We start from the raw sequence: 27,987 nt of genomic DNA on the forward strand, positions 1-27,987 counted from the left end.
CAGCATATAATGACAGCTACAAATGCCAAGAGTAAATGCATCCTAAGGCTACGCTTGTTTTACAACACTTACCCTGCCCTAAAAGTGCAGGTCATAATAGTGTGAGTGAAATAATTGCTGCTTTCTTGCAGGATCCCAGATTTTTACCCCTTCCAATAGGCCAGCATTAAGTTGTACAACCATTGTGGGAATGGTTTAGGGATAGACGGGCAGACATGATTGGTGTTCATATTCAATAACCATTTCCTAAAATGGACCCGAACCCTGGGTGTGCCCCCCCCCCCCAGTTGAGTACATATCCCATTTTCTCTGTAGGTCAGGGAAACGAATGCAGTAAACTCAAGAAGGAAATGCATTGGACTGGGGCTTCTCTCGATGTAAAGAAGGCACGTATTGGGTTTACTCATATAAATGCTAATTAGAGCACTTGAGGACTGTAGGTGGAAAAAAAAGGCTGTTTCACACATACCTTCCAATCCTCAATGACAGAACAGCTGGTTGATCACACAAGGGCTCTAAATGCCCCTCCCCTTCCCCCTTCGTCCTGATCAAAAGGAATCCATCAAAAGCTCAGGAAGCGGTTACCGTACTCCGCTATGTCAGTGTGCCCACAAATACATTATGAATAAGCACCTTTGCTTGTTCTAGACCCTAAACATACCTTCCAAAACTGCATTAAGCAGAAGAGGTGACAGGTCCTCAGAAACGGCCGGGTTTTGTAATTGAGCTGTGTCTGTTTGGCAGCTATCTGAACGTCTCCTTAGTTTGTTCACGTTCAAGCTTACATTGCTTAGAGCCACACCACTGTTCACACCTTGTGATCACTCCACAGGATTTTTTATTTGCTTTTTATAAATTCACCAGAGAGAAACTTGTCTTTATATTTTTGCTTCAAGGCTATGCCTTGTCAGCCAGTTGTTCTCTGAAAATTCATTGACAAGATTTACTGTCAACTTTGCTCACAGCTGAGCTGCTCTGAGAACACTGGCCCTCGTTCAGCATTTAGGCCCAATTTCTTGCAGCTCTAGCAGATGGGCATACCATAATGTTTAGCATATTCACACATCTTTTTTTTAAAAGACTGCCTTAAAAAGACCACTCTGATAATCTGATACGGCGCAGAAAATGCTGCAATTCAAGTGGAAACACAAACAAGAAGCATGTTGACACAGCGACAGCACGTAGCGGATTTTTATTTCCTGACAGCACTAATTATCTTTAATAAATTCACCCTTCCAGCCAGCGACACACACCTCACGCAGCTATGCGACTTTGGGTCCTGACCCACAGTTTAAGAGGCAGTTACGACAGAACACAGTCAATTAGTTCCCCATTGCTTCCTTAACATTGACTTATATGGAGGCCTGAACCAGTGAATCTGGCAGACTGAGCTAATATGGGGTAGCTTGAGGGAAATTAAATCCAAGCTTGTATGGATCCAGGTCTACTGTGGAAATGAAGCTAAATGAGCCAGCCCAGCCCCAGTTCTAAAGACGGCTTATGAAGATTATGGAAAGCCTTGTGTATTAGATTAGTTCTATTTTCTCTGCATTCAATATAAGAATTAGACACAAGTCTAATATGAATTAGTCGAACTGACGACTAATTTCAAACTAAATTGTGGCAGCCATTAACAGAAAAGGCATTATAGCATAATTCACTCTGAAATAGATTTGATGACCAGTGAGACTAATGACCATGAACATCTTAATGCACTGAAGCCCAAGGAAAGATTGTGTCGCCAGTAAATCTGTCTATAAGACTGTAACAAATTCATGTAAGTAATAAAAAAGAAGATGAAAACATTTCATAAAAGCATGTTCAAAATTGTGTTTCACAGGAAAAAGAATGTCTTTATTTTAATCTTGCTTTAAGCTCTTATTTCAAGCTGTTATTTTTCCCTTCTACACCTTAATGCTAAGTTTTTTAAATGATATAAACATAATCTGTCATAATAAGGCTGCAATCTCAGAACATAAAATGGTATCCAGTAATGGTCAAACCGGGCGGCTGTCAGGACTCGCTGTAAACTTGATTTACTGAAGCAATTTTGTTTTCCGCACTAATGCCGTGACATAAGCCATGTAACAAAGTGATGGAACGATATAAACGCACGTGAGAACGCAGCGCCGTATCCGGATAAACTGAGCACCCTACCAGGTGTGCTATAATGACACATCCAGGTGAAACCTGAACGAACAAAACAAACAAAATAAAGCGTGTGAGACTTATATATAATTGGCTTAGTTTTGGATTTAATTGCCGTGCAATGCAGCCACTGCTATGTCCTATTTTCCAAAATTGTTCTGTACCATTTATACGCATTTTTCTCCTTCCTTCGTTTCAAATCTTATATCGCTGCCCGGAGATTAAGCCAGATACCCAGCACACGCATGCTCTTCTTTGAAGACTAATTGTTACATTCATTGTGTATGCAGAAGTACTACAAATAGGTTATAACTAGTCCAGTCATTTCCATTTTGCACTTCTTAGCACAGCTGACACTGTAAACTCCCATATGTGCTAGTTACAATGGGGTTGGCACACTGAACTAAGAAAATGGAACGGATGGCTGTTGTCCACACACACACACACACACACACACAGACACGCACAATTAGTGGAGGCTTGATATGCATGAGCTGCACGCACTTCACATATACCTGCATGTATACACACTGTATGTATGTATGTATGTATGTATGTATGTATGTATGTATGCATGTATGTATGTATGTATGTATGCATGTATGTATGTATGTGTCTGTGTTTGGGGGGTACATGTTTGTAGCTCATGCAAATCAAGCCTTGCTCATTGTTCAACAAATCATGACTGCACTTACTGCATAATAATTGTTTACAGTGGTTCAATGAGAAGTAGACCATTCTGCCTTGTGATCTGGCGTCTGATTCATAGTGACAAAGCAACATCTGGAGCTTACACGCAAATGTAACTTCATCAATGGGAATAATAAGTATCTAATCAGCAAAATCGTACCTTTTCGCAAAAAGGATGCACGGGGCAGCCAGCATCTATCTAGAACAAGAACACTATTTCACTGAGTTGTTTTTGGAGGCGCGCACCGAATACTGTGCTTAAAAGCGTGGATTCAGTGGGCGTCTGAAATAAAGATTTTGTTTACATTCGTTCTTGTACTTTGCAGACCAATTAATCCTATTGCTACATCACTAAATAACGCACACTTGTCATACATCCTCTGCCACAGTCATAAACGGCTGCACCCTGCAATTTGGCTCTCTTAAACACTACCATATTTTCGTCTATTTTACTAATATAACTCAACATTTTAGGTACCAATTCTTACCTTCAGATGGGTTTGGTAGCACATTGTCACTGGAGCACTTCACCGTTAATGACAAAACGTAGAGTACAGTCAAAAATGCTAAGTTTTCATTCCACCGCCGGCTTGTCATGTTGCCCGGCTTGGGAGGAAAAGGCGATCAGATCGTATCACTGCAGCGCGACCATAATATACAGTCAAACAGCTGATGTGCAGGAAGTGACTTCCTGCAATATGATCAAGTCCAGAAGAGAAAAAACCGTGCCCAAATTACAAGCTAGGCTACTAGCTAAAACTGTCATAAACTTTCTAGTCTATGATGTCCAACCTCTGCGTAGGCTACATAAAGCTGACATTTGCAATTTTGGAACAATATGAATATGTGTCAGAAAGAAGTTACACAAAAGGAGGGCAGAAAATTGAGTGAAGTAGAAATGTAAATCTGAAAATGACAACGGTTTTCTTTTTTCCTTTTTTCCCCAATGAACCAAGTCTTGTTTCCCAGAACGAACATGTGCTTTGCCTAAGGAAGTCCGCGAGGTCCTAGAGCCGAATACGCGGTTTGACACAGTTTTGTGTTCAACTGTGCGTCTCGGGGAAACGCGCAGAATTAGATTTGAAATCTCCGTTTTTTCGCGCACGATTTTGTTTCGATGTGGCTGTCTGGCTTCAGTCAACGCAGTCCTGATTAAGAACACTCAATTCATATTTGCATCAGTGTGTTTCAGAGCAGTGCCTGGCGCTACATAATGTATTCCTTCTGAAGAAGCCACTACAAGTCATACATATGAATAAAGTAAAGTTTATTTTTATGACTACAAAAATATGAATATTGTATATAAGTCGAATGCAATAGGCTGTATTACTACTGATGGTTTATTCTTGCAGTTGTACACATTGGCACCGTGACATCTGTTTCATCGCTGCTGTTTACGTGACAGTTGTTTTATGACAAAATGGGCTGCTCGCGCAAAGGCACATGCATGTCAGATATGCCACATGTCCACGTGCCATTCTTGGACGTCTGCAGGGGGAACGCAGACGAATGTCTTTGGGGAAAGTGACCACAAGTCCAATGCTACTTCCTCATTTGGAAATATAAAAGCCACGACATAAAGAACAAAAACTGACCTATTCACCACAACGCAGGAAGTATTCCAAAGCATACATAGGTCTACTGGCATATTTGCAAAATGATTTACTGAGAAGTAATGTTACTGGCAGCAGAGCACAATGCAGTTAGACATAATTCTGGCTAACAAATCGAGTGCTTATAAATAATGAATGACAGAAGAGTTTATGGGCATTCTGAAGGAACTGGTCCTTTTTTAAAATGTGGATGACTAAATGGCTAGAATTTGTGAACAGAGCAACAAGAACTCGAGTGGGTGAGGCAGCACATGCAGTCACAGGAAATCACTTCCATTAGCAGAAATGTTTGACCCTACTGCAGACTCCCAGAGATTCTTGTCCTGAGCAGAGCGGTCATTTAATGTGCTGAGTCTCTGGGAGATGTAGAAGTAGGTGGGAAAAGCAACCGCTATAAATTAAGAGTGAGTGGTGGTCAAACACGGTCCAGGTAGACGGCCACAGATGTGCACTCCATTGGCACCGTTTTCCCAGTGAGGAAGCATGCTGAACAGACACGTTTGGCAGACCACAGCTTTGTAAAGGACCAGAGGCAAAAACCACTAGCTGTCCTGTCAGTGACCAAACAGCTGCTGTTTGATTTGGACCCACTCCATTAACAGAGGGTTAGCCGGTGCTTGTTTTGGATTCTCACTTAAAACAGGGATAGTGCTTCATACCATTATTACTATTATCAGAAATACTGGAACATATTTCAAGCTCACTTCATTAGCCATAATTGCCTGTCTTTATATGCTCCATTTACAAATTACTTCCCCACAGTAATCTGGATGGTTGATGCAAATGAGTTATCAACAGCAGTAATTTATTTGCAGGTCATTCACAAAGATTAACATTTTAAACATTTTTTTAAATGCCATTTCAGATAGTTGTGTTTATTTGGACAAACTAGTGATTTATAATATTTGCAAAGCTTAATATTTATAAATGTTATCACGTGAATAACAAATAATCACACACAAATCACAAAAAATACAGCCTTTCATAATCTGCCTATTGTACATTTCTAAAATGTAATTTGTAAAAAATGTAATTATATATATTTTGGAAATAACACAGTAATACAACACATTTTCAGTAGCTATCTAAAGGAATACAGAAAGAATATCCAAGTATTCCCTAAGCACCAATGAAGCTTGATGCTTTGTCATTAATTCTGCTTAAAACAGCAATCTTCCAACACCCATTTTTCCTGGTTCACAAAGCCATGTTTACAGGTTATATTTGCACTGTTAAAGGCGTAGCTGATCTGCAACGGCACCACATAGTTCATCATCAACAACCTTACTGACAAGGCTTTCATTCTGTCAGTCTCCTGAGTTCCATTAAGTTGGAATTCTTGTTCCCAAAGGCACGTTCACAGAACCCCAGACAAAACTTTTAACAGTGAGTGATAGAAAGTTCTTCTTTCCTTGACAGCTTATTTGCTTATCAACTTCTCGTTCAAGCAAATTAACTTCTACCTTTAACTCAACTAAGAGCATTTGTGTGTAATTGATTGAAATGGCAATTTTATTTTTCAGACTTCCCCATAGGAGCCACAAGAGGGCACAAGGGAGAAGAAAAAAATGTTTCAAACTCCAGTCTGTTGCCCAAATTCCAGTAGTAGTTCTAAAAAATATTAATTTCAGAGATGATCGTTCCACAAAAAGAAGATTTGACAGAATTAATATTCTAATAATAATAAATTATCAACAATAGCAAATACATTTGTGCACACACACACACAATGTTCTTTTTTTCTAAAATGGCTTAGTTAATAAATCTATAGTATGGTTGTTAGCACTAACAAAATATACAGAATCCTGGGATTTAGGTTGCTGGTATCTTAAGCTCAACCATGTTCACATACATTCATTACATCACGTTATCTTATGTAAACACCAACAACCTGAATGTCCAGAGCATACCTTTCCTTGCATTAAAACGTTTGTTTTTCTACACAAACGCAATATAAGATATAAAAATAATTAAAACAGTATTTAAGAAGTAGTGAATGTTTTTCTGCACAGGAAAATATTCATGGTTAAATCAACTCTTACAAAGTATCTATGGTCCCTGTTAGAGTTGAATCAACTCTGGACATTTTACCATGTGCAATGGCACCATTGATTTAGAAGTTGCCTGAGCACACGGACAGGTGTTAGGCAGGTGCAGCTGAGGTGCTGGGTCAAGCTTTGGCACGGCCTCCCTCCAAGCCCCTTCAGTCCATGTTCCTCCTGAGAATCTGGTCCAGTAGCTTCTGCCAGGAAACAAAATCGAAAGTGTGGCTGTGACCAAAAGTGAGGACTTTGCGTGAAGGCACCGTGACACAACAGAGCCATTCTGACCAATCCCGTCACGCGCCTCAGGACAGAAAGTGAGCTCCTCCCAATCATCTGTTTTGTGGGCGTGGCTGTCATTCCCTGTTCCCTGTGATATTGTCATCATTGCCGAGAGGCATTAGAGTCGTGTCCAGACGTCCATCCCCACAGTGTGGTGCTGGTCCCCCTGCCAGCTCCACCTGTCCCCCTGTCTCTGGTGCCCACCCCCGGATGCCAGGCCCCGCTCTCTTCTCTTCGGCGGTCTCGAGCTTAGCCGCGACAGAACGGCTCGGGGCTGTCCGTCGCGAAGGCCGCGCGCGTGAGGGCCCTCCACTCCGCCCCAGTAGAATGCCGCCGTGCTCCCGCCACCCCGCCAGCAAAGGCCCTTCTGTTACCGCCAGACCGCTGGGCTCACAAGCGCTCACCACAGAGAACAAAGAGGCTGTTCACAGCTTGGCTGGGTTGCTATGGGAGAGCCGGAACCCGCAGCAATCACTAAGAGTCTGTTCTCATGTATAACCATCGCTGTAATATCAATCATTGTCAAATCTACAAATTTTCAATCATACACCGACATTGAGTTTTAATCTCTATGCTCTGTGGGTGCATAGTTCAATCAGTATCTCTGGAATGGTGTTCTGATCTGAGTATTATGCACATTGAACCAAACCTTTGGTATATATTTTTTAAATCCTCATTTGGACCAGTCGAGTTTCCTTCCAGCACCAAAGCCAGCCTGCAGTAATGATGCCTGCCATAGTTGCCTGACCGTACAAGGGCTGAAACCCAGCTGACTTTGAAGAGCCAAGGACTTATAACCACATCCAGCATATGAACTCTCCTTCGCATGGTATGTGCGATATAGGTACTTGTTAATAGTTAATAATTTAAAAGCAAAAGAATAACAGGATAAAAATGTACAATAATTGAATAAAACACACAAATAATAATAAAATAATACTATAAAAAATAATAATAAAATAATTGGAACACTTAACTGAGAACTTTTTAATTAGTGGGATTCCTTTTCTGGACTTTCTTTACCCTATACCACCCTCTACTGGTTCTCCTCAATTAATGCAACTATATTGCCTGAGAGAGATACATTGTCATTCTAGGGCTGCGTCCTCCAATCCAGGGCAGAACATTGCTGTAAAAGGATAGGTGCAATGGCAACATGCCACAAGGACAGTTATAATTTAATCGTAGATAGCATTATATGGTTCCCTGCGCCTGGGAGACCCTGTGTCGTTCACTAACATTGTGAAAAGGAGAGCATCTCCTGCTACACTTTCCTCCCACCTGCTTGTGGACAAGCTGACAGTGCTTCAGATAAGAGTATCGCATACAATAGGGTTTAGATTGCCAGATGTACCACAGAGGAGCACTAATTAGGCAGGATGCTATATAAATATTTGCAAAGGGACTGATGGGAAGTGGAGTCTGGAGCATGACAAACTCTCCAAAATCTCAAGCCGTGGACTTCACTTTTCATTATGGTATCTGTGTTATAATTTACAAGACCCTGACTTTAGTCCCCCCTTATTTCTCAACTTAGACTCAATCATGCTCGCGTTTCTACACTCTACATTTGAGAGACTCCAGTACAGGTGCGTGCTCTTCTTCGAATCATGTGATATAGCCGCCGCTTCATCTCACACCGCATTTGACCAATCGGGCTTGCACAAGGACACTTCATGTGCAGCTCAGCAGGTGAATTGCGAGCGCTAAGTCGGCCAGCAGGGGTCGCTGATGTGCGATGAGAAATCATTATCCTCTCTGCATGGGCAGTGATAGCGCCAATGGTGCAATGCCCTGCAGGGCTGCTGGCCACAGTCGGCACTGGCAGGGTAATGGACTCTGGGGCTCATCCACAAACTGGAACAGTGCCTTAACAGGATGGGCCACTCTCCAGACCCCTACAAGTTTCTCTCTCTCTCTCTCTGTCTCACACACACACACATACACCCACCCACCTACACACACACACACCCATCCACACAACCACACACCCACCCACCCACACAACCACACAGACCCACCCACCCATTCACCCACACACAATCTCACACACACCACACACATACCCACCCACAGTGGTGATGATGGCACACATGCCCTTGTAACCAAAGTTTCAATATAAATTAATTTGTGTCTCCTGTGCATGGCCATGTTTCTCGCTTAAAGTCATTATAAAGTTGAAACATTAAGACGGCCATGTCTCCAGAGAAGCTATTTAGACAAGATCAGAACATCACACATCAATGCTTGAATCTCTCAGATCTGACAGAAGTGTCCAAAGTGTGCCTTCAGACGACCTATTGCTCTGTGAGAACAGGAAAGCCTCCACACCTTTCCTGTCAGAAGTGCTAAAAATTTCCACAAGCCAATTTACACCTCAAAAATGGAAAAAACCACATCTAATTTGAGCACCTTCCCGTTAGTTTTCTTTGGCTGGTAACATTTCAAATCACACAGGTTCAGTAGCTATGAAACTCCAATGATTTCAATTAATCTGAGAATACCTTCAGGCATTTGTGTAGCTATTACATCTAACATTTACTGCATTTGGAGAACACACAGATTTTATATATGAATTTTTCTTCACCACAACATCTGTGCCCTTTCAAAGTTTAATTGAGCTTTCAGGACCAAAGTTTAAATATTCTGTGCACTCTGCTTTCTAGTTATACATATGACACCATGGCTAAATGGAATTTTTAATGAAGTGCTGTCAACTCAGCATTTAGCCTGCAGTGCCTTAATGCATAACAGATTCGCTTGACACCAAAGCTTTCACTGTTACAATAACAATGAAATTTTATACTAGAGGTTCATTAGAGACAGGGACATTTTACAAATGCTACATGCTATTAGAATGAGCAGCTTAAGACATTGTGTCCCTGCCTTGTACTTCAACTCTGCACAGTTTCCATATGTTTATTCTCAGGTACAGCATATGTTGTTATAGCCTGGACAAGGCACTTCAGCACAGTAGCACTAACAAACCTGCTGTGAAGGTGTAAAATTGTAAGCACTTCAAGATGTCCTGAATGAAGTCTGGTAGTAAATCTGTTAGTCATGATGATAAAAATTTAACACAAAGTAAGACTCACTCTTATCCTGAGCCATTTAGAGAACCCTCAGTCTCATTTCGCAAGTGCATATTGCAAAGCCCCATGCATGAATCATCCAATTAACTCAAAATCCCATTCCTGAGCACACTCAAAATCCCATTCGTGAGAACACTCAAAATCCCATTCCTGAGAGTACTCAAAATCAAATTCCTAAGCACAGTCAAAATCCCATTCCTAAGCACACTCAAATTCCCATTCCTAAGCACACTCAAAATCCCATTCCTAAGCACACTCAAAACCCATCCTTGAGCACCCTTTGCTGAGGGTCTTACCTTCTTAAAGACCGCAGCTCGCAGCCTGTTGGTCTGTGACGCCACTTTTTTCTTCTCTTCCTGTCTGTTCCTCTTGATGTTGGGGGCACTGCTGTTAGTTGTGCCAATATTTGCATTCGAGAGAAAAAGCGAGAGGTGCAGAGGATGGAGCAAGGGTAATCAAAATGAGAGGGAATATTTAACTAGTGCAAATGTGCACTGCACAACCTCAACATGCAAAACCATATACATGCCGGTTTTATATACATACAGTATATGCTTCCGATTTACAGCAAATGTATGTGTATTCAATGCATGAATTAATCCATTGATTCATAGTGAGTAGACAGAAAAGAGGAAAAACATTATATACAGTATATATGCTGAAATAATTATAGATGCTGTAATTCCTCCATTGTGTGAAAATGATGTATTTATAGATAATTACAGTAACACAAGAGACTTGAGAAATGGGCCCTGCTGAAGATGAACTGTGATGCAGCTTGCCTTTTGGATCTGAGCACAATCTCCTTCCCTGCAATGGCTCTGTCTCCAAGTTTACAATGGTCATCTATGAACACACACACACACACACACACACACAGGAAGACACAGTTATGACAGAGCAAAGGATTAACAGTTTTAATACTTAGACCATAACAGTTTTTACCTCTCTCAGTTGAAAAGACTGATCGTAATCATGCACACATACACACACGTACACACACACAAACACACACGCACACGCACACACTCACACGCAGGAAGATACGATCATGACAGGGCAAATGAGCCACAGTATTAATGCTTACACCATAACTGTTTTTCCTGCTCTAGGGTAAAAAAGTCTGATCCTAATCATCATATTGTGTCATCAAGAATTGCACATAAGAGCTTCAGACGGCATGACTGAAACCGTAGCATGAGGATACCTATATTTAGGCTTAATTAATAGTCTGGAACAACTAGTCAAATGGGCTCCTACAATGAGACTTCCAAAGTCTAGTCTGTGTACGTTGGCTTCCATTCCAACAAATCACTTTACAAATTAAAACTCAGAACATGCCCTTGAACGTTTCTATGGTTACCTTCACTTTATTGTAAACAATTGTATTTGGATAGTTACTATATGCTATATTTTAGTAAATTTTTATTTTCCATGGAAAGCTGTCCACATTAATATTAGAATTTCCCTGAGTGATCACAATAGAAAGAACATAATGGAATGCACAGGTTGTTTCAGACCTGATACAACTCCAACATTTGTTTCTCAGGCAACATGGCCATCGATGTCAGATGGTTGTAAATCATCCATTTTAGATTAGTTTTCGTTTAAAAATATCAGATGAAGTGAAAACAGCATTCACAGCCCATGAAGTGTGGGAACGCCTATTCATCTATGAGATACTATCAGTTGTTATTAATGTTGTGAAAGTGTTGAGACTACAGACAGTTCAGATAACTAAAATAAATAAATTTTTTCAATAAATGACCATTGCTTAAAAGAAAGGGTCCTCCCACAATGGTTTGCTGAAGCAAATACATTAGCATTCAATGGTATCTGTAGTGTATGTCGACAGAAGTAAGGTATAATGAACTCCCTTAAGCCTAATCCTTTGCAAGGAGTTAGACTGGCTAGGGTTAACCATCTGATCATTAAGGTGCACCACTAAGGCCCTGCAGCTGCAGGCTGTACGTTGTGCAATACTCGACTACATTGTTGAACTAATTCAAAGTGAAGGGCATTTCGGGTAGCTTAGCAGTGAAAATTCACTTCCGTTAATGAAAAGGAACACATAATATTAGCCAAAAAAGAGAAGCTCAATCCGTCCTTTTAAATGATGTAAATTCAAACTTAATCCCAAAGCACTAGAGATGAGGATGTTTGCCTCGGGGAAGATAAGACAGGCTTTAACACAAGCGGCCTGGACCATTTTTTTGTAGTTTTGTTTTGAATTTAACTTTCATTGCCTTGTTTCCCCCCATTTTTCTCAAAGTGTAATGCTGACCTTCAAAAGTGTTAGATGAATCGCAAAGCATGTACAGATTTTAAAAAACTTCCATAAAAGCCAAAAACTACTACATTGTCTGCTCATTCAACAAAAAATTGGGATAATGTTTTGCACAGCTACTGTTAACAGTGAGTATCAGAAAAAAAGTCCTAATTTTTTAGTTGTCCTTTTGCCACAGTCTATAAATAAAATGGTCATTTCCAAGGGGTAAAAAATGATTTTGAAAGTACCTCACTTACAGTAGTGTAGTGCAGTTCAGCAGTTTGATCAGCAGAGGGCAGGACACCCACTGAAATGTGAGCATGTTTTGAGAGCAAGCTGCTCAACATGCTCGACAGCATTAATATGACGCGAAGTTGTGTCATATTATTGTCATGTCCAAACAGGCTCTTACGTGAACAAATGAATGACAAAAATGATGGTGATGTCATAACTGATAATAACTCTAGGGAAATACTGTGATTGGTAATAGTTTTACCTGTTATTTCGTGAACTGATTTCACGAGTGTGGAGGTGAAATGCTGCCAGTGACAGTGAAAGAGATTCTTTTCTATTGTGATGTCCTTTCAGCTGCACAGCCGACGCTCTGTGCCAAACTGCACAGAACGCTCTTGCGTGTGGCATCCGGCCACCGCAGCTGCATCGGGACAATAGACGGCCACAGAGAGAAAGGGCCAGTGTGGTGCGCGAGCGTGCGACGTGGACACGGTACCGCCGAGGGGATTTGGCTTGGTGCTGCAGGTCCTCCTGGCCGCTTGGGCGGACTCCAGCTCCAGGGTGCTGCCCTGCTGGGCCCTCCTCTTCTGCGCCCGCAGCTCCACCTCCTTGAGCCTTCGCTGGGAGCGTTTGATGAAGTCTGGCCGCAGGAGCTCCAGAGCCTCCTGCGAAGACAGCGTCGCTACTGCTTTTATCACTGCTGCTGCTAGTGCTATTGCTGCGGTTACTATTATTGCTACTACTGTTGCCACCGTTATTGCCATTGCCATTGCTCCTGTTGCTGTTATTGCTACTGCTATTGCTATTTCTCCTGTTACTGTTACCTCTACCGTTACAGGTACTTCAACAGTTACATCTGCAGTCTCAACTCTACAGCATTGTTTGAGCTATTGACACTGCCACGCTTTTCTGTCATTGCCATTGGTGTGGCTACTGATATTGCAATTTCTGGATAATTTCTGTCTTGTAGAAGAATGACACAGTGTAAAATCCTGTAAGATGATAGGCCACATGTCAACAAGATACATAAATTCTTTCTGTCATTGGTTTGCTACTTGAGGTTTGTTTGCGGTGACGGTATTTCAGCCACTGAAGAGCTGTGATTCGTATGGGTGGAGAAACCCCCTCTGGGAAGCTCCAGAGATTGGTCGGCTTCTACCAATTACTGCATGCAGAACCATAACTGGCGCTCATTTTGATTCTGTTTGAGACCCCCGAATGCATTTATTTAAGGGTTCCTAAAGTTCATATAGTCTTCTGTCACAATTCACTGGACTGGAGTCAACTACAATAAAACAATGAAATCAATTCACTTCATCTTTGTATGTTTGTAAGTGTATAATCCTGAATATCAATGTCAGAATCCTGCTTGTGTTAATCTAGTTTGTGCATTCGAGCATTGTGCATAGTGCACAGTCTCTTCTGTGTGTTTGTATATGGTACATTTGTATTTTAAATCAGTTTGTTTTCTATATTCTGTGCAAAGACTGCACCACTGTGCTTTCGGGATTTGATTTGCTCGTCAACAGACCTTCCAGGTTAAAGAATGGTTATTGTGTTGTCACTGCAGAGGTTCAAACAAAAAGTATTGATTGTACTTGAAGAACACTTAAAGTGGTTTTACTTTTTGTGATAACATAGAATGTTTTTTTTTTTTTTTACCGTATTCCGAGCTTAAAGTTTGAAACAGTAAAGAAACCATGTCTCTGTTCATTTATCACTCAAACATTTTTGTTCTAGTATAAACCCTCACCCCCACCCCCACCCCCACTCCCACCCCACCTTAGTTCTTATATCAGATTTCATGCACACATCTTTTTGAAAAGGTTTCTTTGTAGATGGCAGTCATGGGTAAGCAAAAACTTACTCTTAAAGTAAGTGGGGCCGCATTGTCCTCTTGCTGGTCAGAGGGAGGCTCTTGCCAGTAAATGGGGTGTGGCCGTGCCTTCCTCCCAGCGTTACCTTGGAGCCGTCTGACCACGCCCCCAGCAGGGGGGCTGCTCTCATGGCTCCCAGAATTCTCCACTGCATGAGGCAGGAAGAAGTAATAACTGAGTTATATGAATAAATAAACCAACAAATAAATAAACTACTGAGTAGTAACTGGCTATTGCACTGCTATATACTGCTATCTGATGCACAGTCAAAAATAAAGACCTGACCAGAGCAGCCTAGTGGATTAAATCAACACCTCTTACCGGTGTTTCTGCAGGAGATCAAACAAATGTTTCATCACAATTGGTCTCATTATGACTTTTAGTACAGCCCTATCTCAAGCACTCATATTTCACAGGCTCCTTTCTTCTCCGATTACCGCAGAAGTAAGACAGTTTGCCCTTCTATTTTAAACATAAAACGGATGATTTCTGTCCCAGTGGGTCCGTGGCTATCAGAATCATGTCATAATTGCCAGAGCGTGTAGAATGTCTTTTTTTTTTTTCGTCCACATCCCCACTGAGCTGCCATTCAAGGGTGACCACATGCATCAATCACACCTCTTCGCACTCTTACTGTAACTGTTTCTCCTGTTCACTTTGAACATTTTCAGTTAATTGTTTTCATAAATGAGCCACACTGGCCCTCGGTCACGCCGGGGGAAGATGGTGCCATACCCGTCTCATTTCCCGGCTCCGGGGGCTTCTTGGACTCCTGTTCCGAAAGGAGGTTGGCCATCTTGTTGATCCGCGTTTGGAGTTTTATGCTGGCGATAATGGAGGCGGCGTTCAGAGCCAAGATGGCTTCAGCGCTTTGATGTGTACCAAAGGAGGACAAGTCTTTCAGGCCCACATCGATCCCGTGGTCTTCTGAATTCATGGTTGGTGAGAAAGCTGAAAATAAACATGCGTAAGGTTTGGAAGAATGCATCTCTGAGTAAAATGGTATCTTGCCCCAGGGTATGAAGTGATTGTACAAACACCATATGTGTCTTGACGCCTGTCATTCACAAGCAGACTTTTCTACTCCGTTCTTGTGCCCATGTGCTTGAGTCAGTTATTATATTATTATTTCAGTGTCGCTGTCACCGAGACACCCACACTATTTTCAGTGTCAATTCAACATGTGAGCCCGACAGAGACCATGTGCGTTCTGCGAGGGTTGATTTAACGCTGAATATTTTACTGTGTATTTCCGCTGGTTTAGTACTGGCTCAGATCGAGACCCTTATGCTGGTCTGCTGAAGGGAAGAGAAGATAAATCACTGTGATGTGTGAGGCATATCGTCTGTAACGGATGTCAGCCCCCCCCCCCCCCCCCCCCACACCCTCCTCCCCTTTCTGCAGTGCTGCTGCTGGTGATGCAAGGACATGCACCAGCCCCTGAGGGCAGGCGGCAGGACGGTGTAGTGTGAGGATGTGCTGCTCTGAATGAGAAGAGGACACTCAGACAAGCCCATTGGCTGCCTGTGTTAGCATACCTGCCAAACACTCCATAAATACATACGTGTGTGTGTGTGTGTGTGTGTGTGCATGTCTGCCTGCATCTCTATATGTCTCTGTTGTTTGTGTTGGAGTGTACACATGTACATTGATATGTTTGCATGCGTATGTGTATGTGTGTGTGTGCATGGGTGCATGCGTACATACTCGCCTGTGCGAGTGTCTGCTTGCGTCTCTGTGTGACTGCACATGTGTGTATGCTCGTGCATCTTTCTATTTGTGTGCCTGCGTGTGTGTGTGTGTGCTTGTCGGTGCCTGTCTGTGTGCATGTGCATCACGTGTGTGTTGTTGTGTAGAGCTCCTGCCCTCCTGTCACAAATAAAGCTGTGGTTTCCTCTGCTGTCATTTCTCACAAAACAACAAATCGCAAAACAACTTGCACATCAAACTCAATCTAAAATGAAAATAGTCAACTATACAAAGCGGTGCATGCAGCAAAAAAGCAGCACTGCCTCAAGGTCAAAGGTCAAAAGCACTTTGCACCTTGATTTAGTCACTTATTTAAGTCTGTTAAGTTTTTTCTAGCATGCCTGGCTGCTTATAATTCCCCTGGAGTCACGACGTTGCCGCTGAGACTGGGAATAGATTATACATGCACACCAAGTGTGGGAAAATCAACTGAGGTATAAATGAGCAAAAACTTAGGGTAGGAGAGTTCCCCGCAGTCTTATTGGACAAAAAGACACTGCAGATCTGTTTTATGTCTGTGTTTCACTTAAAAAGGCGTGATCAGCTGAAATAAGGCATTTCATCCATATTACACAGCAATATCTGTGGCGTTGATCGCTCATCTTTCCCCCTGGAGAAGACGCCGGTCAATCTCAGGGCCATTACCCACAATCCATCACATCGAGTGCTGGGGATCGAACCTGCAGAGTCAGGGCCGCTGCGCTTACCCCAAAAATCCCTGAAACTAAAGCATTTAGGGCTGTCTGTCGCCATCCCAACTGTTTGGAACGTATTTCAAAGAGACGAGCCGAGCGGCGTGCTCGCGCATGCTAAACCGAAAGCGCGCGGTACCTTGCGGTCTAACGGCAGCAGGGCGCTGGCTCCAGCTCTGGCCTGGGTGAAGGCCAGGCCCCCGCCTGGAGCCCACATCTTGTTTGGAGGACTCTGCACCATGGTAGCTGACGGAGGGGGGAGACAGGTTTAGACTGCAAGCTGCGTCTCTCGCACAGCCAATATTCGCTTTCTCTGGAGACCCGAAGCTCGGTGGCTTTGCGGCGGGATCCGGCGGCCCGCCCAATCCAGGGTCGGCGTGCCGAAAAGCGCCGGCGAAGCTCGGGGGTCGGGCGGGTCTGCCCAGGTCACCCGCCGCCTCCCCGCCGGAGGAGGGCCTGCATAAGTACAGGGACAGGGTGGACCTGTATATCTTCTCCCCGCTCCCCTCCGGCTCCGCCAGCGAACAGGAGCGCGGTCTGCGCGGATGCAGGGCGGCGTCCGCTGACCCCCTCCGCCCCTCCGTGCAGGCGGAGGGCCGGGCGGGGCCCGTCCCGCCCTGAAGGCAGAAACGAGAGAGGACGTTCTCCTTTCCGTCTCCCTCGCTGTAGCTGTGTCTGAACTCCCGTGGCCCCACCCCTGGGGCGGTCTCATCTGAATGCCGACTCCGCCCAGTGTCTGTCACCTTTATCACGGACACCCGTCTTCTCCGCACGATGGGCTCGCTGGGGTGGTTTGCCGGTGGGTTTTCGTGGGCAGGAGGGGCGGAGCTCCCCGCCTCATCCGATTCGGTGGTTCCTCCAGAGCTCAAGGGGGACGTGTGGGACCGGGGGATCCTCCGGGCTGTGGCCATAATAGAGGAAAATCGTGGCTTCGTGGGAAGCGTCTCCAAGCCAGCAGGGGGCGCTGCGGTGCATGAGGGAACTGGAGCACTCGCAGTTCTGTGGAGAGGGCTGTGTCTCTGGGGCACCGCATTGTGGTCACCAGGTTGAACCCCAGCTGAGAAAAACGCCGTCCTCCTCTCCTCCCACCCCTTCTTCCACCTCTCCCAGCCAAGTGGTGAATCACTCTCCAGCGAAGCCAGGTTTGAGGTCTGAGTTGGGAGGGACAGAGATGAAATGGTATTTTGTCATTCCGACTGAAAAGAAGTGGAAAGTCTTTCTCCACTTTTTTTTCAAGCGCCTAACCTTAACAAAGGCCATTTCTGTGATCAGGGTCTGTGGCCAAGGGAAGAGCTGCTGTCATCGCTGCGAGATTCCAGCAGTTTGAACTCAACCTGCCGTTGTTACCATGGTGACGTTTAGTCTGTTGGGCAATGGGCAGTAACATTTTTCCCACACTGAGAAAATGGAGAGTGGGGTTTCCTCAACACCACAAAGGCTGAAGATACACAGAGCTGTCAATCACTGCCTTCTTTGAACCAAAAGATTTTGCTGTCATCAGCAAAACACAATTATTATCTAATCATAGTACATCTTCAGTAGCTCTGTCATTTTTTTATTCAAAAAGCTTTCTTCTCCAATTACTACTGACCACTATACATCCCATTGATAAGACATAGGCTTTAGATATATGTAATATTACATATATCTAATTTATTAGTTAGCAAGAACAATTAGCATTTTGGTGGTGAAAAAGGCAATCTCTCTGATGTTCAATTCAGGTTGTTTTGTTGAAGCTATTGTTTGTTATTTTGTCATTTTGCAACTGCAAACCATGTTTTATGTTTCAAAATGGCCAGGATAAAACATTTTTGTGATTCAATTAGCCATTAATTTTAACCATAAGGTAAGATAAATCTCTCAAAAAACTAAAAGACATAAGTTTACCCTTCTAAGTGTCCATTCATTTTTATTGATTGAAGGTTTTAAAATTTCATCTTCGGATCAGTGAAGTTTCAGCTTGTTTTAAAGTTTAAAGGCAACTCACATACATTTGACCATAACAATGAGTAAGGCATTTAATACGTTAGACTGACATTTCAAACAAAACAAACTTTGCTTAGTTCTCAAAGAAGAAAGGGTGCTGTGATCTCACTGAAGAGCTTTGATGAGAGTGGTTCACATCGGCAGAATCCTGTAACTACACATATGACCTGTATGAAACATATTATGGGTCATGAGTACATTGGTCAGAGTTACCTGTATAATATTGGGTGAGGCTTGACCCGATAACCTCCTGGGTCTGGGGTCCAGGCAGTTTGCCTGTGTACTCGTATCTCTTTCTTTCCCATCTGTAAATAAAGCATAAAAATAGCCCATTGTCATTCAAATGGACTGCGCTTTTCCACCCAAGCAAATTGCTATATAGCCAACTGTGCAGGGAGTTTCAAACATTTCCAGCTTTGGATCACAAATCAAAATGGTTTTGTTTTTCTTTTGAGAACCTTTTTTTTTTCTTAAATGTCAAATAAAAACAAAGGCTATTTCTGAAAACAGTGGGTTAGGAATTTTCAGCTTCACTGACACCATTGTGAGATTCCAGCAGTTTGAGCTCAAACTGTTCTTGTTACCAAGGTGATGTGTATGTGATCTGTTGGGCGACAAGTGTTGGTGTGCAGATTAACCCTAATGTTAATATGAACAATACATTCGCACATATATAGCATTTGTGTAATTACATGGATAAAAGTGAAACTACTTGATATATCTCCATGCATTTAGTGAATGTCCGCAAAATGTATGGCTTTCCCTTCGAGCAATTATGTGAATACAATGCAAAATATATACCATATATTATAAGATGTATCAAAAGCACTCACTGTTGTAAATATATGCTTTTCATATGCTTGAAAATATTTGTTCCCTCACACAAATCATACATATATAAATGAGTATAAGATTTCACAAAACCCTTCCAAACAGCATACAACGGACGCATTCATTAATAATTCCAAATATCATTAATAAAGCTGCACTAAACATTGTACTTATGTGCTTGGTACTTATGTACATATACATAAAACTGGAGAAGCAAGGACTGAGAGAAATGCACACTGATCAGTTCAGATATGATATATGTTCATACAAAAGGCTGGGACCTTCTGCAGAAAATACTTTACATTATAGCAAAACAGACAATTCTGTGTAGTTATCAGCCTAATGTGGACAATGTCTTGACTTATGTCCCCTGAGGTAATTGAGGAAGACTGTGACCTCTGGTCACCCACCGGTAGTGTACCAATTGAACAGGCAGATGTCCCCGGACGAGACAGATCATCCCAATTTCAGCTCAAGGTAACCCCTAACTGCCACTGTACCCTGCCATCTGTTCAACCTCATTAATTATTTATAGACAACGCCTTGTCCTCATATTTCCTTTCAAGAAGTATGCACTTATACTTTCATAGTCATTCATTCACTCAATCCTGAGATTTCTTCCCATCGGTGAGTACTTTTTGGCCACTGTTTGGGGGTTTTCTCCCCACTGGCAGTTAAAAAAAAATAGTATTGTTATTAGTTTTTTTTCTTTTACCTCATGTGCTATTTGTGGGTTTAGGCCTGGATTTGCCCTGTTTTTGCTCTTTCTCTCCCACTCTGTAAAGCATCTTTGTGATAGTTTTCTGTAAAAAGAACTGCGCAAATAAAATATGACAAATATGACAAAAATATGACAGAGTAAGCTAAAATATGACAGCGTAAGCAACACTTCTGCAAATTTCATTTGAAATGTATGTTTGCCATACTACGCTGCAGATGGCCTGTGTCCATTAGCAAATCCAAATCTGATGGTTCAAAGTGCTTTCCTGGTTCAGGCTAAACAGACTTCAACAGCTTGGATGGGTTATGGAAAATGGGGAAATGAATGATGTATGTTTCATCCCAAGAATTCCCTCAGTGCAGGCTTTACATGCACAATCACAAATGACTGCATAAATGCTGAAGGAATATGAACCAGGCCTGGTGACATTATTTTCTCAGGACGTAGGCCTACCTTTAATACGGCCCTAGGAAGTAAACACATTCTTCCAATATCACAATGTATTGGAAGAAAATGTGGAAAGAGCTTGTGCTGGTGCATCTGTCCTACGAAACCGAGCACCTCTCCAACGCCTATGTTTTTGTCTCATGGTTATTTGCTCATTAATGGCATCCCACTTATTGTTTGTTAATTACATTTTTATGCGCGCGGATATAAAGGAGCCTGGCGAAGCAGGCAACACACGAATAAACGACACTCCGACTATAATTGTCAGCCACCATCTGGCGCCGGGGCGGAGAAAAATGGCGAAATGCAGACATTAACAGCCTGTTTTCACGTGGAAAACATTTGATGCTCGTAAATACCAATGTCCTGTGCTTTCCGCTCACCCTCTGTCGCTAACTGCGCAGCACCGTATCCGGGATTCACAATTTTACAGCTCATCTCTGGGTTTTTTTTTTTTTTTTTGTCCAGGGGCAAGGTCTGGTGTACGAAGTTATGTATTGTTTAGTGTGCATCGATTGTTGCTACATCACTGGTGGTGCTGGCAATAAAGGAAGAGCGGCATTTCCCACAACATGCTAGAGGAAAGTGATAATGGTTGTTGAGGCCCACGCAAAGTATTGACCTTTATTATTCTTCTTTATTTTCAATATGTTTTATGTTATCACGTAAGGCGGACTTTATTTATTTATTTTAGGGGGCACCCCTCTCAGAGGGAGCTGAATCCACGTGTATTGTCATATACAGAACTGGTATTGTGTGAAGCTCAGAGAAGCACCATCGTGGACAAGCTGCAAAAACACATCTTCCGAGTCAAAATTCTCATACCCTAGATATTTCACGCCAACCGAAGATGGATTCCATCATTGCATATTCCAAAGCAGCAAATCCCCATTGGAAACGCTGTGGAATGATGCTTTTCAGTATGTATCAATTGTCAATTCACAAAACCAAAATAATTCCGAATTACTCCGTGACATATAGTTATCCTATAGAGGATTGTGCATCAGGAACCTTAAACACAGCTAAACACAGGCTCAGGATACATCACACTTCTTGAGAGCTACAGTGCTGTACAGGGGGCAATTTTCACTTTTTCACTTGGGAGATGTGGGTGTTTGATAACTTTTTTCATTAAATAAAGGAAATAATAATTTTAAAATGTGTTTTGTGTTTACTCAGTTTTCCTTTGTCTAACATATATTATATTTTCTCTAAAGATCTGAAACTATTCAGTGAAACAAATATGCAATAATAGAGGACATCAGGAAGGATATTTTTTCATGGAACTGTATTTTCAAAGTTGTTTTTGTTGCTCAGTTGAATTCAAAATCAAACCACTGTTTTCCAAATGATAAATAAATACCAATAAATCTTTTTTTTTTTTTTTTTTTTAATATAAAATCACACTACAGTGCCTTTATTTGAGTGAGTACCCTTTCAGAAGAAATCTATTTAGGATGTCAAAACTACTCTTAAATAAATGAACGATCATAGCCTTTACTCACAAAACAAAATGTTTACCATTGTTACAATTTGCACTTGTTAAATTTCCTTCAGCACTGTATCCAGCGGTGTGAATGTGCCTATTGCCGTGACAGCATCGACTGACTGACTGAAATGCAATAAAGCGTTTTTCTCCCCACTGAATTTCCCAGCCGGTGCAGAAAATTGCATTAAATAGATCCAATTTCTACGCTGCCCAATATTATTTCAAAGCCGCGGAACACATAAAATCTTCCGTCTGCGAACCGCTCGGAGAGGTCGGTGTTGCATCGTGAAACAAACCACTGTGCCCTGTCTCCTTCTCTTTTAGCAGAGGGGCCAATCTTTTGCTCCTCTCAGATTGGGCCCTTAACTTCCGTGGCTCCCACTGCCCAGTTAAATGTATTTGTTTAGATCAGGGGGGAAAGTCATTTTTAATTGCGTTCGGTCCAGCCCCTCAGGTGTTTTTGTCCTCCTTTTTTAACCTTGTGGTTAAAAAAGGAGGACGCATTTTTTTTCGCGCTTGCAAGCTAGCCTGCTGTGGCATGCCCCACTTCAAGCTTTGTGGCGAAATTGTCAGTGTGAATTTTGTATTGACTAGTAATTGGCAGATGTACATAAATGCTGGTTTACAATAGCCTTTAAACCAAAAAAACTAAAAGCTCAATACGAATTAAGGCTTTGCAAAACATTAAACAAACCTTATCTCGGTCTCGGTCTTACATCTTTTATCAGGGCCCTTGTGAAATATGCATGATTAAGTAACTGAAAGAAAAAAATCTATATTGACTGTACTGAGGACAAGCAGGTCATTTTAGGATAGTACACATATATGACTGTCTGAGTGCATAGTCATGTTGCATATTTTCATTCATTTTCAATATTGTTCAAAGCTTTCTACTGTTATTTCCAGCCTCATTTGCATGCAGATTTTTGACTTTGTTTGATTGGCAGTTCAGAGCAAACTCCCCGTGGAAAAAAAAAAAAAGAATATGCATCCAAAAACAATTTCACCAGAATAGAAAATGATAACATTCTGTTCTTAGTTTTTTTTGTTTGCCTTCTCTAAAACAGCACTGGGAATTGGACAAACAGCTGCTGCATCTGGTGAAAACAGCATTGAATTTGTTATACCGTCCCTCGCCGCTGCGGCTCTCCAGATTGCCATCGTTTGTATACGCAGTCAAAGGCTTGGCCTGATAATTAATATGTAAACAAGAGAAGAGCCAGGAGAGCTCAAAGTAGAAACGCTGCTGGAACGCCAAAAGAGAGGCATCACTTTCTGAGCCAAACCCTACAGGGTTTATACTGTATATGCATTACACTTGACTTTTTATATCTGGCATGTCCCCCCCCCCCTCTCTCTCTCTCTCTCTCTCTATCTCTCACTCACTCTCTCTCTCTTTCTTTCACTCTCTTGCTTTCTTTCTCTCTCTGTCTCTCTCTCTATCCCCCCCCCTCTCTCTCTCTCTCTCTCTCTCTCTCTTCCTTTTTCTCTAACTTTCTTAAAGTATTTCTCTCTTGGTCTCATTTCCTCAGTCACACACTCCATCTCTCTTCGTCTCTCATATTATCTCTCTCTCTCTCTCAACCTCTATTTTCATCTGGCAGTGTTCCATCCATCCCCTGTTTGAAAACAGACAAAACAGGGCCTATGCAGAATCCATTTTGTTTCGCTCATTGTGATCTTTCAATAGGGCCATTCAGTTAAACAGGGCCCTGCTAGTGATAGGAGCGGTGTAACATTGGGCTACTGTCTGCCGGGGAGTATGGAAACTCCTGTAATGGTCAATTTTCCCTGAATTGCAACTGGGCTTTGCACTGATGGGATGGTGATAATGATAATGACAATACAACAAAATGCAGGGGATGAAAGCAAAAGACGTCGGACTTATCATTCATTTTCTTGTCAAAACACCAAATGGTGTTTCACTCTTTGGACAAACATTTTATCGACATTGGCTCAATCTAATCATGGAAATGGGTTCTATTTATTGTATATGAGAAATAATTGGTGATGGATTAAGGTTCATTGTGTTCAGAAGACCAATGATTTTTTTCTATGAATATATTATTTTAATGCGCATGTACAGTTCAAATACTGCAGTGCTCCTACCTGTACATTCCAACCCATTCTTTTTCATAAAACATTTGGGGATACTGGTGGCATTGGAGGGGTTATATTGATCCTGAAAGACAAAAATTGAGCAACAACTGAATAAACATAACAGTGAAAAAGCCATGTTACGCACAACATACAGACGCGACACAACAGCATCGAACAGCAGCTCAAATAATTCATTTCATAATCACATCTTTCCTTCGCATATCTTATTTTCCCCGGTACAAGATGAGAAGTTGAAAAGAAGCTTGCCAAGGCCAACACTCTAATAAAGTCACTGATGACCATGATAGATAAAATATAGTATTGTCTGTCGCCTTGAATGGCAAATGAATCCCTTTCAGTCTTGTCGGAAACACATAAACAGTTTCTTAAATGTGAAAATGAAGATGTGAAAAACATTCAAAAGTTATTGAATGTCATCCTGTCTGTGTGGAGAAAGAGAAGAACGGCCAGTGTTTCATTTCTTGAATCTTTCAGCATAATGCTGATTACAAGTGGTGAGACTTAAAGTGTTTTGGTACAGTCAGTTCTGAGGGAGTACGTTCAAAAGTTTTCAAATCCCACGTAATAAAATTACAAGTACATTGCTGTGTAATGCTTTTTGTAGTACTGCTTTCTTTTTGCAGGATAAGAGGGTAGGAGCATTGAACAAAATTGAAAGAGCTTTGCTTTCAATAATAGACATATTGCAGACACGCTCAATGGTTTTTTTCCTAAGCTTCACGTAGAAGAAAGAAGCTACGGATATGACTACAGTTACACCCAACACTGCAGAGGAAGTTTTAAAGGGTATTGAGAAATACTGAATAAATTACAAAAGCATGACTCATCACCCTGGTGGTATACAATCCCAGAGTACACGGAAAACAAGCAGGGGTTGTTTAGAAACCACAGCCAATAGTTTAATGCAGTCTAGATCCTGGAAAAATGTCTTTTGACGGGCAACAAGGTGGTGTAATTCTGGTAGAAGAAGGAATAGTGCTGATCTAGGAAACCTCAGGGAAATTACAGTTGCATCTAGTAGCTGTGCAGTGTAGCAGAAAAGCAGCTGGTCTTGTAAGCCTGAAGGTAGAGTTTTAAAACCCAACGGAGAAACTGTCATTGCACCCCTCAGCAAAAGTATTTAACCTGAAATGTTTCAATTGCTATCCAACTGTATAAATGTAAGTTGAATACATTGCCGAAGCTTTGGACAAGCATTTTGGCTGATCAAATTAATAGTCTTAATACATTTTAGAATTTAGAACATTTAGGGACAAATTGTAATAATTCCTTCTAAAAGGTATAGTCAGCATGAAGTCCGCAGTAGGAGTTTGCACTAAAAAAAATAATTTTTTGAGAAAACTGCCACCGTATCAAACAAAAGCAGGCTTAAGATAATATATTTTTTGACTGGCAATGTATCACAAGAGTGACTATCAAACCAAAATCACTAGGAATTAAAGTTATCTCAAAGTGGATTCAATACTGGCTTCCAAGTAGAAATCTTAATAAAATGAATTTTGTTCCAAAGCCAATTTCACAAAACTCTGGGCTGTGCTTTACACACGGTTTAGGATTTATTGAAAAAATGTAATAATTAATTTCAACATAACACAGAATTGCTCATAACATTTCTTCATGTGCACAGTAACGATTTAAAGCAAAAACTATTTTATTGTTTTAAAGGAGGAAGTAAATCTGAAAAAATATACCAGAGTAGTCAGTGATCCAAGCCAAATTATGTCAAGTGGATCTAGAATCGTGCTGCCACAGTAAAATAGGAAAAATATAGTGCATATAGTCTATTTATTTTCATGTGTGAAGAACCGAACTCATCTTTTCTACTGTAGCTTTCATTGTGCTTCATCAACTGCAAACCTGACAGGAACAAATAATCTTTGTGTGGAGTGGTTTGTGCTTGGGCTACACAGCCGAAGTGCAAAGTATTCCCAGGGTCGTGAGAGTTTTCAGAAAGTATTCTTTTGCCCTTATCTCCTGGTCGGCGGTGTGCCCTTACGCCCTCCTCCTATAGAACACAATTTCACCCTGGTCCAATGAAGCCAACAAGATGGTTTTGACTCTTTCTGATGGCCCAGAACTCAACTTTTGACATCAACAGCACAATCTGATTGGCTGGAAGAATCTCCAAAATAAAAAAAACATTAGTCACAAGAGTCATAATCATACATTCAGCCTCGGGTGCCCTACCTGACTGGTGGAGTCCTTCGGGGGCGGGGCGTGGCGGGTGATGTCACACACCACGGCCCTCTTCTGAATGGGCAGCCAGCCGTTTCTCACGGAGGCCAGGGTGGAGACCCGCACCGGCTCGGGCCGAGGAGAGCTCCGGAAGCGAGCCGTCTTCCATTGGCCAGGAGGGAGGAAGAGGTCCTCCACACTGCCCTGTGGAGTCTCTTCCTGGCTGATGGGCTTGTGTGGCGGGCGGTCCCACCCGGGGGGCAAAGCCTGGCCCCGGTAATTCCGAAAGGGGGTCCCGTCGTTCAGGGTGGGCATGGAGACCGTCCGGTCCGAGAGGGGCGGCATCTTGGTGCGGGCGGGACCCTGCGCCCTCTGCGCTCTCTCCAGCTGCTGCAGCCAGCCCTCCACCCCGATGCCCCCCATGCCCCCGATGTCCCCGATGCAACTCTGGGGTCTGGGAGCGTGGGGTAAGACCTCCACCTCTGACACCAGGCTGTCCCAGTAGCTTTCATCCCCAGACCTCCTCCAGCCTGACCCTCTGCAGGGAGGCCCCGCTGGCGCCCCCTCCTCTCGTCCGGGGGGCCCGGCTAACCGTCCCCAGCGCTCCAGTTTCACCTCCGTAACAGCCTCTTGCTGAACCTATTCTCCCCAAAATGGATTCCCGTGGTTACTTCACCACAGGCGAGATTGACATTTCCAAAAGATGTGGTTTCCAAAGACCTGTTTCCACAAGCAATCAGCAGTCTCTCAGATGCATGTTCAAATAGTTTTTTTGAAATGAGAAAGGGTAGAAAACCTGTTCAAACCTACACATTATCAATAAACAAACAAACAAATAAAATGGGTGTGCCAATAAACAAAATGTAATATAAATCAGGTATTATTCAGATTCTATAATTATTTATGCACAGGTATTACTGCACCTGGTAAAAAGCCTTTTTGTAATGTATTCAGGCTTTTCTCACATACATTATTCGCAGAAGCAAAACACTTAAAGAGTAATAACACATGACAGGAAAAGAGTTATTTACCAAAAGTTCCACTTGCGCGTTTGCTGAAAATGCTGTCGATTATTTATCCAGAGCTCCGGTCAGCCAAAGTAAAATGTTCACTGCACAGGACAACTTTTAAATGATGGCCATGCCAAAATTAAACATCTAGACTTCAGCCAAGGTAGCATGCAAAATTAATTTATATAAAAATAAATTTATCTTTAAATTAAAGAAATTTCAGTTGTTGCTTGAGAGTTAGAAGGTGCTATTGGTGTGACTTTTGCCAGTAGAGCATAAATATAGCTGTGGGATCTGTGAATGAACAAAAGAGCGATAGAGCACAAGGGGCCAAACAACCTCCTGGGGGGGGGGGGGGCATACCCTTAAAGCCTGAGGATGTTATTTCAGACTAGATAGACCCTGTGACATTTAGAAATACAGTACTTTTTATACAGAGTACAAAACATTTTGAACTTTTTGTTAAATATAAGTTTATTTTTGTAAAAAAATAAATAACATTTTTGTACTGTTAAATAA

At 42.2% G+C, this 27,987-nt stretch overlaps 2 protein-coding genes across 6 annotated transcripts in view; both read right to left on the reverse strand.

Moving 5' to 3' along the window:
- LOC118220611 (disintegrin and metalloproteinase domain-containing protein 12) overlaps nucleotides 1-3,879 on the reverse strand; it is a 90,256-nt gene extending 86,377 nt beyond the window's left edge. Inside the window, exon 1 of the mRNA XM_035404581.1 lies at nucleotides 3,327-3,879. Within this exon, the coding sequence (XP_035260472.1) occupies nucleotides 3,327-3,435 (109 nt within the window). The 5' untranslated portion in view covers nucleotides 3,436-3,879. The remainder of the gene's footprint in view (nucleotides 1-3,326) is intronic.
- Nucleotides 3,880-5,235: 1,356 nt separating this feature from the next.
- On the reverse strand, nucleotides 5,236-27,759 carry c2h10orf90 (chromosome 2 C10orf90 homolog). 5 transcript variants are annotated; one of them, XM_035401829.1, is made up of 11 exons: nucleotides 27,490-27,759; nucleotides 26,471-27,097; nucleotides 24,272-24,344; nucleotides 18,888-18,979; nucleotides 16,828-17,839; nucleotides 14,983-15,198; nucleotides 14,238-14,395; nucleotides 12,867-13,035; nucleotides 10,591-10,713; nucleotides 10,164-10,251; nucleotides 5,236-6,693 (listed from the first exon to the last, which is right to left on the reverse strand). In XM_035401829.1, the coding sequence occupies exons 2-11, from the start codon at nucleotides 26,879-26,881 to the stop codon at nucleotides 6,513-6,515; spliced, it is 2,523 nt and encodes an 840-aa protein (XP_035257720.1). In that variant the 5' UTR covers nucleotides 26,882-27,097; nucleotides 27,490-27,759; the 3' UTR covers nucleotides 5,236-6,512. The 5 variants fall into 5 exon arrangements, with proteins under 5 accessions (XP_035257720.1, XP_035257746.1, XP_035257737.1 ...); XM_035401855.1 differs by having other exon boundaries at nucleotides 10,650-10,713; nucleotides 26,471-27,178; XM_035401846.1 differs by having other exon boundaries at nucleotides 10,164-10,254; nucleotides 10,650-10,713; nucleotides 26,471-27,178.
- Nucleotides 27,760-27,987: the final 228 nt, after the last annotated feature.

Source organism: Anguilla anguilla, chromosome 2, assembly GCF_013347855.1.
Source record: "Anguilla anguilla isolate fAngAng1 chromosome 2, fAngAng1.pri, whole genome shotgun sequence".
Taxonomy (NCBI): domain Eukaryota; kingdom Metazoa; phylum Chordata; class Actinopteri; order Anguilliformes; family Anguillidae; genus Anguilla; species Anguilla anguilla.

Excerpts from the sequence above, each read along its gene's own strand:
- c2h10orf90 (XM_035401829.1), bottom strand. The coding sequence starts at position 26,881 with ATGGGGGGCATCGGGGTGGAGGGCTGGCTGCAGCAGCTGGAGAGAGCG. Across the intron at positions 18,980-24,271 it reads GAATGGGTTGGAATGTACAG|ATGGGAAAGAAAGAGATACG; the intron begins GTAGGAGCACTG and ends CTTTATTTACAG. Across the intron at positions 10,252-10,590 it reads CTCAAGTCTCTTGTGTTACT|TGCCCCCAACATCAAGAGGA; the intron begins GTAATTATCTAT and ends AACTAACAGCAG.